The sequence below is a fragment of the Oryzias melastigma genome, linkage group LG20 (genome assembly GCF_002922805.2).
Source record: "Oryzias melastigma strain HK-1 linkage group LG20, ASM292280v2, whole genome shotgun sequence".
In the NCBI taxonomy this organism is placed as follows: Eukaryota; Metazoa; Chordata; class Actinopteri; order Beloniformes; family Adrianichthyidae; genus Oryzias; species Oryzias melastigma.
The window spans coordinates 24,021,156-24,032,168 of record NC_050531.1 but is presented as its reverse complement, the minus strand read 5'-3'; the positions used below and the strand labels follow the sequence as shown (position 1 = coordinate 24,032,168).

At 41.9% G+C, this 11,013-nt stretch overlaps 1 protein-coding gene across 2 annotated transcripts in view; it reads right to left on the bottom strand.

Moving 5' to 3' along the window:
• Nucleotides 1–11,013, bottom strand: part of cubn (cubilin (intrinsic factor-cobalamin receptor)) — a 94,714-nt gene that overhangs the window by 7,778 nt on the left and 75,923 nt on the right. For both annotated transcript variants that reach the window (XM_024261754.2, XM_036217374.1), the window contains exons 48-58: nt 10,284–10,468; nt 8,539–8,710; nt 7,585–7,788; nt 7,076–7,225; nt 6,844–6,965; nt 6,428–6,653; nt 4,715–4,902; nt 3,969–4,125; nt 1,465–1,614; nt 1,164–1,349; nt 121–250 (exon numbers count right to left, since the gene is read on the bottom strand). In XM_024261754.2, coding sequence (XP_024117522.2) covers nt 121–250; nt 1,164–1,349; nt 1,465–1,614; nt 3,969–4,125; nt 4,715–4,902; nt 6,428–6,653; nt 6,844–6,965; nt 7,076–7,225; nt 7,585–7,788; nt 8,539–8,710; nt 10,284–10,468 — 1,870 coding nt within the window. The remainder of the gene's footprint in view (nt 1–120; nt 251–1,163; nt 1,350–1,464; nt 1,615–3,968; nt 4,126–4,714; nt 4,903–6,427; nt 6,654–6,843; nt 6,966–7,075; nt 7,226–7,584; nt 7,789–8,538; nt 8,711–10,283; nt 10,469–11,013) is intronic.

The window sequence follows — 11,013 nt, the reverse complement described above, 5'->3', positions numbered from 1 at the left end:
TTACTGAAAGATTCTTGCAATGGTGATTAAAAGAGCTACTCAGAAATGATCACATGACAATAGAAGATGGAAACGTCATTATCTGGCATTTCCTTTGTAAATTATTTTGGGTTGAGTTACCTTAGATTCACCACTCTGTCTGCCCGGACCTTGATGTGGAAGGTACAGTTAGTGTTGTGATGATAGTTGATTATGGACAAAGCTGGGCTGCTCACTGTACCCGAGGTGCTATTAAAAAAACCACCACAAGCTGGACACACAAATGACACACACTTTGGATTTTAGAAGATAAAACACAACCAAATGAATCTGTTTCAAAACAAGCAATGATGCTCCCGCATCAAACTAGCTTCACACTTTTTACTTTTTGAACACACAATTTCAAGGACTTTGAATGTTGTTGTTCATAAAGGTTTGCCTTTATGGACCAGTTTAAAAATAATTTTGGTTTCTCACTAATATCTCTGGAGGATTCTCAAGGACATCCGGCTAGCTCAACACTGGTTCCAGACCTGCAGGAAGTCCTGTCCTATGCTACAAGAACTTCTGCAAAGCCTGACATGAGGGCAGGTTGAACAAGCAGGATGGCAGTAGGTAGCCAAGGACCATATCAGCTGCAGAAGGACCATAAGAGAGGTCGTCTAGAGACGTGGGGAGAAGAGAGACAAAAGTAGGAAGACAAAAGAGAGAGCAGACAGTAGAGAGAAGCATGACTGCTCTCCATAGAGCCAGTGCAGCAAAACCAGCAGGGCCTGCAGGGCCACAGCAGGGGCTGTAACTCTACGACAGACTAGACCATGTTTCCCCAGACGGAAGGATGCCAACAACCAGCAATCTTAATGAATAAGGTGTCTTGTATGACTGACAATATCCACCTTCCATGTTTGCTTTTGTGTTTATCAAATCACCTTTGTCCCAATATTGGAGGTTATAATGTTTTGCTCTCTTCTCGTTGAAATTGTCCTTCAGGGAAAAAAAATACAGTTTTATGAATAGAATAGAATAGAATAGAATAGAATAGAATAGAATAGAATAGAATAGAATAGAATAGAATAGCATAACACTAAATGTAATGGAATTAAAACACCTAAACCATTGAGAGGTTCCTGTTTTAAACTCTTGCTCCTCTGTACTGGGTTTCAAGATTCCATTATTAGACTTACGGATGGCTGTATATTCTGCCATGAAGCCAGTGTCAGTTGAAATAGAGTCAGAGTAGAAATGGACAAGCATGGGACCAAAGGTGGAGATGGGAGCCGGTATGCTCGAGCCACATAGAGTAGCAACAGCAGCACTGCTCACAGGAAGGTTGTAGATCTTCAGTCCATCATACAAACAGGTGGAGTGTGCTGTTTGAGACACAACGTTTAGAAAACATTCATCTACTGCACAAGATCCAAGAGTTGCGAGTGGAAAACTGGTCAAAGCCTATGTTCATTTTTCTCTGTCCACATCGACGTTTACCTTCCAGCTGGAAGACCCGAAAAGTGAGGACGATCACAGTTTGTTCTCCTGCATCTATCGTGTAGTTACAGTTGGAGTTATCAGGGTAGTCTGCTGGATAATTTGGAGAAACCACACGCCCACTGGGAGCTGAGAAGTTTGCACCACACCCTGCAGGAAGACAAAACATTCCCAGCTGACATGTGTGGGGAAATGATTTAATTAAAAAGACGATTGTAAAGCTGTCTTTTCATGACATTGTGTTGACAGTAACTCATGTCTTACTCTGGGTATTTCTTTGCAACATCCTAAAAGCTGCTTTTAGTTCCCCTCATTTTCTGTGGGGCAATTTGTATTTAAAACATTTAGATTCTAGCAAGTTATTGTGTAGTTATTGTGATTTTTATAACTTCCCCCGAAGAAAGAAAAATCAACTTGTGTTAAATATTTTGCTAATTAAATTACATTTTATTTATGATGCATTTTTCTAACATTTGCAGCACAAATGCTTATTTGAATAAAAAAACATTTTAAATATGAACAACCAAAACAAAAATTTTCACATAAAAATTAAAGTTAATGTAGCAGGATGAAATGAGCTGCACCGGCTACACAGGTGTTGGCAATCCTCTCAATTGCCAAAAGGGTGTGGTGGAGCCAATAAAAGGGCAGAGTTGCTTTGTGCTTGGACACTGCACTCTGACGAGGGGACGCAGCAATGTGCTACAGGTTCCAGGCCCAGTCAGTGGGGCACCTGAAACCTGGTGATGGACCTGTGGCACCAGGGTCCCCTCTCCACCGCACCCAGAGAGCATGTGATTTGGTAGAATAGACGGGTCAGACCGTGAGCCCCTGCTGCTTTGCCTGGTTTGCCTACTTTGCCTGTTTTTTATCTTCTTGTTGGTTTCTGCTCCTGTGCTGTGCGGCCAAACTGAAGCCCTGCCTGGTCACCCCCCCCCCGTCAGCGGCTTCAGGCCTCCGGCTCGCCCTCCCCGTCAGCGGCTTCAGGCCTCCGGCTCGCCCTCCCCGTCAGCGGCTTCAGGCCTCCGGCCCACCCCTGGACTTTATGGACGGTTGCCTTTTTATTTTATAACTTTTATTAAACTTTGTTCAGGTGTGAGTGGGAAGGTGTGCATGGTTGCCCTACTTACTGGTTTTATTCTCTTTTCAGGGAAGTGCTTGGCAGAGCGTGTTGGCCGACGACGGTGGAGGCTTGTTGTGTTTTCTGGTGTGGGTCCATTCCCTTTCACGTGTGTGTGTGTGTGCATGTCACTGTGGGGTGAAATCCATTTTTTGTTTTATTCTGTTTTTTCCTCCCCTCGTACACCCAGCGCTCTGCCAGTAAGCCTTCCCCCAGTAGGGTTTTTATTTTCTTAGCTTGGATTGTTTTAATTGGTTTTAATTTCTTTTAATAAAACTATTTATTGAACTGGAACCACGTCTTGGCTGCTTGGGAAAGAATTTACGTGTCCTTTATCAGGACTTCCCTTTGGGTTCCCCGGACCCTGCATTCCGGGGTGGCGTTGTTTGCTTTTGGGTTATACCCAACCCTCTGAAAATTCACTTTACCACATTAATAAAACACAATACGGGCTGCACGGTGGCGCAGTGGTTGGCGCTCTTGCCTCACAGCGAGAAGGCCCCGGTTCGAATCCCGGCTGGGACCTTTCTGTGTGGAGTTTGCATGTTCTCCCCGTGCATGCGTGGGTTTTCACCGGGGACTCCGGCTTCCTCCCACCGTCCAAAAACATGCTTCATAGGTTCATTGGTGACTCTAAATTGCCCCTAGGTGTGAATGTGAGAGTGAATGGGTGTGTGATTGAGGCCCTGCGACAGACTGGCGACCTGTCCAGGGTGTACCCTGCCTTCGCCCTTCAGTAGCCGGGATGGTCTCCGGCACCCCGCGACCCCATATGGGAAGAAGCGGTCAAGAAAATGGATGGATGAAAACACAATACCTTCAACCTCAGGATCCCTGGCACATTGCAAAGTTCAAAATGAAAATGCTAATAAGAACAGACGCAGAAAGTTTGAAAAATGTTTGATGCTGAAGTGAATCAGATCATTTTCACCTTTTTTGAATAATCCTTTATAGATTCAGATGCTTTCTCTTGTTCTTGCATTAAGGTGTGTTGTATTTAGACTTTTAATTATATTTAAAAAATAATAATTAAAATAATACCCAGAAATTAGTTTGATTGTTACAGTTAAAAACATGTTTGAATTTTATCAGACAAAAAAACATTTTTTTTTCAGCCTTGGAAGGTGTTTAGGAAGAAAGTCTCCTACCACATGTCAGTGCTCTGTTCAGCTAGCTTGCATTGGACTTGTGTCTCCTCCCTTACTTGCACTGCCTCATGTTGTAGCCTAATATAGTTATTCTATGTTATTATTACAGTTAGGCCTAACTAGTTTGTTATTCTTACCTGTTTTGCACTAAAAACTGAAGCACACTCCCAGCAGTACAATGTGCCCTATTATTATATTTGGCAATACTGTAAGAGCTTTGATTTTGTCATACTCACTGGTGCTGAAGGAGTAGGAAAATCCTTTGCCGGTGTCTCCAGATGACTGGAATCGAGTTGTGATTACATTGTAGGGAGCCACAATGGGCCCTGGGGCCACAGAACCACAGTGAGATGCCAACAGATCCTCAGGAGTTTGGGTCTGGCCTGACCAAACCTTCAGAAGTGCACAGATGGAGAGGCAGCTGTCACTCAAAATCACTACAAAAACTAAGTACCCAAGTGTGATATGAGAGCAGCCAAGTTCTGAGGAGGCATTCACTTCAGATTCAAAGAGATCAGACTAGAAGACTTTTCCCGACTCAAAGCTCAGTTGTATTCATGCATGGGACAATACTCTCTGGTAAGGTAAATAAGTATTTGAACACCCTGTGATTTTGCAAATTCTGCCACTTAGAAAGTCCCTCAGTTATCCTTGTCAAAGACAGGTCACACATATGATGCAATCATATGTGTAGTTATGGACTGGCCTTAACTACCATCAGCGTCTAGGCTCTGGGGTTAATTCATCTATGGTCCGAGTTTGTCCCCCCAGAATAAAGAGGTCATCTGTCCAGTGCCTATCCACCAAAAGAATATGAACTATTTCATGATAATTTTTGTAACACAAACACATTTTTATTATTTACATTCCGAAGACCGCTCCTTATTGAAATGCAATTAAAAATTAGTAATACTTGCTTTTATTTTACCCATACTAGACCAAAACATTTCTCAAAGTTCCTTCTGTAGATTAAAAGTGGTACCTTGACATAGCTTTCCTGGCATGTTCCACTACTGTCTGGAATCTGGAAATCAGGGTTGAACGTCATTTCCAAATGGTTGCCCTCATGGGCAATGATCTGCCAGGAGCACTCCACATGGGCTGGGAAGTTTTGGGGAAAGTTTGGTGACTTGATTGTTCCAGCATCACCATGAATGATCCCGCCACAACCTAGAATGTACCAGGGTAAAAATACAAGAAGAACTATTGTTAAAGTTCAAAAAAATGTATGTAATTGTTAATTAAATTATTACATTGTATTAGAGTGTATTAAAACTAGAAAAGTATGTAGTCCAGACCAACTCCACCTAATTTGATCTAGATTGAGTCCTGGACCTTGGATTGGTTCTGCGTTCAGACTGACATTTCTGTTTCAAACCAAAGCTTGTAAACACAATTACATGACTAAAGATCTCTTCAGTCATTGGCCGGGAATAACGAGGGCGGGGCAAAACAATGAGAGAAAGAATAATGGAAGTCCTAAGCTTTGATATTCTTGTTGGGTTGGTTCATCTATTCAAACCTGATATTTCACTGACCGATTTTGAACAGTTGTATCAACGTCAGGAACACTTTTTACAGTGGAGGCATGCTGCAAGATGCTTATTGAAAACATGTCAGTGTGGCCGTATTTGGTTTTGTCTTTCTTTTTGGTGCTTGTATTTCTGTCAGAGTGGGACTCCTGTATGTGTTTTGGATCTTTGTCTTTTTTTCTGTCTTTATTTGTTTCAGGTGTGGTGCTGGAGGTGTGGCTCCCCATTGGTTCAAGCTGGAGGAGGGAGCCTACAAAAGTAGCATTTGGGCCTCCAGACCAGGAGAAGGGAGCTGGGCTGTAACCTGTCTCCACTGCAGCTCAGTGAACTTCTCCACCTGTTTTGATTTGTGCACACTTTGTAGTTTTTCTTTGGTATTTTGGTTTAGGTCCCACTCTGTGTTTAATATTTAGTGTTTGTTAATTTAAGTGAAGCTGTAGGGGTGAACTGCCATTTTCTTTAGTAAATGTTTTCTCCTGTTTATGTTAGTCCAGGGAGGTTAGTGTTTGTCGTTCTTTTACCTTTTCTTTTGCAGGTAAGCTCCCTGGGTTGAGTTAGTTGGGGTTTTGTTTGTAATTTTGGCCTTGGTTCACCCTGAAGCCTTTTGCTTCACTTTTGGTTGTTCTTGTAAATAAATATTAATTTTTTTAAGGAGACATTTGTTGTGTTTTTGTTACACATTTCCTTTAATTTACCTTTATGTTAGGCCCTAGACAAATTGGGGCGTAACATAAATTGGGGGCTCGTCCGGGATGTTGTTCCCTTGTGTGGGATCTGTTTTGTTTAATTCTGTTTGTATTTGGAGGCAAATTACTTTTGGTTAACTCAGAGCTCAGTCGAACTGGAAACAAACCAAGACCATCTCGAGAGAGGAGTCCAAGAGCGGTTCCTGGTCCTGGAACAGGGTCAACTTGGGTGTATTCAGACTGAAAATGTGTTCTGGATTATCAGGGGAAATGAAATCTGGTTCACTTTGAGTGATAATTGCTGTATTTTATTTCATGGCAACAGAGTTCAAGCAATCATTTGTCTGAGCGCAGAATGAGCTAAGCTTGAAACTGATGAACAATATCTCAAGGCTAGCTGTGTTCTTAAATGGATATGTCTCATAATAAACTAACATGGCTGTTAAAGACATGGATCATGTGTTCATGTCAACTCACCAGAAGAATCAATGGACCAGGAGGCTAAGAATCCGCCTTTGGACACACTGTGGTCAGCCAGGAAAACTACGGCAAGTTTGTTGGAGCCTGACTGGATGGTTCCTGGAGAGGTGGTACCACAATACTGGCCAATAATGGGTGAACCAGGGGAGCCTCCATTAAAGATGGTGACAGAATCCCAGCTACATGTGCTGTGGTGCTCCAGGTTGAAGAAGGTGAAGGTCAACTACAGAGAAAAATGTGAAGAAAACAAAACACGACAGATGAACTCCAAAGAAGCTTGTTTTAAACATTGAACCAGAGTATTTTATTATAATCAGCTAAAAAAGGTGATAACAATTAAAGTCCCACTCCAACTACATAGTTTTCTATAGTAAAAACATTCCCATATTGTGACTGTTAGTGTTTTAACTCACTGTGATTGTGGAGCCCACTGGAGCTTCTAGCAGCCAGGCACAGCGGCTTGGGCCAGGATAAGTAGCAGGGTAATCTGGACTAGATATTATTCCTCCTTCACCTGTCTGCCAGCCTCCACACTCTGCACAACAGAATAAGTGTCTCAGAGCACTCTTTGTGCTACTACAAAAAACTGGACTTTTTTTAGATTCTATAGCAAGTGTTCAAGTTATCCCTGTGTCAAAGACTCACCAGAGAACATGTACTTGGCCTTAAAGCCCAAGTCTCCCTGGGAGGAGTCGGACTGGAAATGGACCCAGAGTTCAGGAGTGAAGACGACAATGGGAACTGAAGGCGTGGTCTGACCACAAAGCTTTGCCAACAGCTCCCCATTTGCATCACCTGAGTGACAGATTACAGTTTTTGAAAGCAGCAATAATAAAACTTCTGACTGATATTTCACTCATTGTTTTGTAGTGCTTTAGTGACAAGAATAGAATAATGGAATTCATCATCTATAAGTCTCTCTGATCCATATAGCATTATAAATACAGCATGAGTGGAACAGAGGAAGAACATCCAGTTTATCTCCAATGATCATCTCACTTCTTTTTTATTGATTATGCAAAAGCAAAAAAATTGAACATTTGTAAATCAACCCAAAAAAAGAATGAAATAGAAACAGGGACAGTGTGCTAGAGTTTTTCTACATAAATGTACTTTGTGTTGTCTGAGCGCAGTGTCTTCTTCTTGAGCCTTACCTAAACGGAACTGCAGGTAGTCTGACTCACAAGTCTGATGGTTCTCCAGGTGCAAGTCTTCAATGAGGACTACAATAGAGGAGTTGATGTGTTGAGGGTTCTGAATCAACCACTCACAGTTAAGGTTGTTGCTATAATTAGACACCAGGAAGCCAGGAGACGTGAAGTTTCCTCCTGATGGGTTGTCCAGGATTCCACCACACACTGAAAAACAGTACAATATTTGCTTTGCTTGGATATTTACCAGTGTGACACTGTAAGTACTGTAATTTGGAGCTAATTCTCTAAGAGATACTCCTATTTCAGTCAGTCCTAACCTGAAGAAGGAATACCATCTTATCAGACTTTCATTGCTTCACTTGTGGAAAATGTGTGAAGTTGTTTCACTGATGGTGACATGGTGGTGTAGCTTCACTGGTGTGTGAATGCGCATGAATGTCCCGGTGATGGTCAGAGGGGCTGTAGGCTCGTACTAGCAGCCACGCCTCTGTCAGCCTGCCCCAGGGCAGTTGTGGATACATCAGTAGGATCACCAAGTATGAATGAGGAGTGAATGAATAATGGATCATAGCAAGCGCTTTGAGCGTCTGGAAAAGCGCAGATAAATCCAATCCATTATTACATTATTATATGCTGACTGACAGAGTGAGATCAAGATTTTCAATGCCAATAATGTTCTGACCTCTCAAGGTCACCACAAAGACCCTGATTTATTAACCTTCATTTCTGTCGTTTGGAGAATTTCATACAATTTCTTGTGATTAGAAAGAGATGCCTTTGAGAGAAAGTCTTGGACTTGTACCATTGCTGAGGTAAGAACTCATCTGCGTCAAAGGTACACTGTTACATTCACTCAGTCATATTCCAACCTGGGAGCTGTCCAGAACACCCTAGATCAACCTGTGGCTCCACTAGACTTTTCTGGGTCCTTTGATTTTCATTGAAGAATCTTACCCGCTGGTTCATCAGAGGAGTAGGAAGCCATAAAGCCACCGTTGGAGATAGAGGCATCGGTCCTGAAGACTATGGCCATACTGTTGCCAGAGGAGCGAACCTGAGTACCTGCTGGCACTGTTCCACAGAAGCGCTCCAGACGAGGGGCATCAGCACCAAGCCCATTCAGAACCTACAGGGAGAGCAATTTTGCTATAACGCTAAATCTTTTCCTTCAAATCATTCATTTCTTCCCGATACTGAAAGCACACGTCAGGTTGAGCAGAGGGGGTAATGCTGGCCCAGGCTGCCTTAGCCGAAATGGAGTTGTGGATAATTATGAAGAGGCAAATGGGTGTTCATGTGTTTGACCTGTCTATAGGAGAAACTGCCTTCATTTGCAGTGTACTCATAAATATGTCATTACATGTTTAACTAAAAAAGGGCGTTGACAGATTTTCGGCCAGGACGATTGTTGGCGCCAATGTTTGTTGTTTTGACGGTCTCGGGATTGGCCTTTTTTTAATCTGACAGGTCAACTTTGGACTGGTTGTCTTGGCTCAGATCCAGCCATGCTTCTATGTCTGCAGGATTGTCCCACGATATGTCAGAGGCTGTCACTTCTTTGTTGTGACCTAGAGCCAGTCGTAACATTTATGTAAATTTATTTTAACACCGTTAATCATGCAATAAAAAATGAATGATTCTCCTCTCTGTTCTGAGAAAAAAAATATTACGAGAACCTCAGCTGCTCTGTGAGTGGGTTTAACTCACTGACTGTATATGGAGCAGTGCTTTATACAGTAATAGATAAAGAGGCCCCTCCTCCTCTGCTCAGCACCAACAGAAATGGTGATAAAAGTTTTTTGGTGCTCCATCCTCATCAGTCACTCATGAGTGCTCTCATCTCTCTGTGATTTACAAGCCTGGGAGAAGCCATTTGGTTGGAGAACATGCAGAAAAACTTTGATTTTTGGACCACAGCCTCCTGCTGCTTCACTGGCCGCTTAACCAAACAGTAGAGCAGATTTAGAGAAACAAATATTGTCTTAGTGCTTTAAAGCAATAAGCAGCAGAAAACAATCTTGATAGGGTAGATAAAAGGTTAACTGGCATTATTGACGATTTAACAGTCACTTTTTTCTCAAATGATGTTTAGTTCTGTTTTATTTACTTGATAAAATTCAGGAAGCTATTTGTTTATTTGAAGTCCTTCTCCGATCATTTTATGATCTATTTTCAAAGGGTTCCCAGTGGTATTTTATCACGATTATGTCCTTTTTTGACAAAATCATAAAGTCTGTGTTGTTAATAGACATCAATTGTAAATGTCTATTAGATAGCTAAAATTCTTCTATTGTGATCTCTACCAGACATCTCAGACAACTCTATTTTGTTACTCCATTAGATGTCTACCTATAGAGTTCTGAACAATATCTGCATACAGAGGTCTACTACAAATCTACTTGTAGTCATCTAATCTTGGGATATTTTCAGATGTCTATTAGAGTACTTTTTAAACACTTACTAGATAAAAATAAATACTTCATTTTTATATCCATTCAACCATTAATTTTTACAACTTACTGAATCCCTTTAGGTGTCACAGTTCAGTCTGTTGTTCAAATGGACAATAACCATGATAGCAAGACGTTTTGACTAATAAACATGGACAATGGCAAAGGTATTTTTTAAAATCAATTCAATATGTATAACGATTATAAAAGAAGCAATATTCAAAGACACAAAGTTTGATAGAAACTCACTTCAACATAGTCAAACATGCACGATGTACCAGAATCCTCCAGCCGCAGGTCATTGATGGTGAGGGTCACCCGGCGATCTGGAGGTGCCACCACCTCCCAGCGACACACTCGGCTATGAGGATATAGGTTAGGGTAATTGGGAGAGGAGATGGTTCCTGAGACAGTATTCAGCTCACCTCCACAGGCTGCAGGAAAATTTAAAAAGAAACACACATTACACATGAAAACAAGTCCCCTCCATTGTAAAAAAGAGAGACCTGTACATTGTTAAAATTACATTATATTATTTGAAAAATAACGTATTTATATGCTACTGCTGTGAATAAGTATTTGAACACCTTTCTGTCAGCTAGAGTTCTGACCCACAAAGACCCGTTAGTCCACCTTTAAAAAGTCCACATCCACTCCACTTAGTATTTTCAATTAGAAGCACCTGTTTGAGGTGGTTAGCTGGATGAAGACATACAATCAGAATGATGAGAACCATCCCCAGAACACCATCCCTACTGGTAACGTGATGTGACGGGGGTGCTTTTCTGCACGAGACCGGATGACTGCACTGTATTAAGTAGGGGATGAGGGGATCAACCTCCCTCCTTCAGTCAGAGTATTAAAGATGAGTCATGGTTGGGTCCTCCATCAAAACAATGACCTGAAGCACACAGCCAGCAGAACCAAGGACTGGTTCTGAAAGAAGCAGATCAAGGTTCTGGAGTGGTCTAGTCAGTCT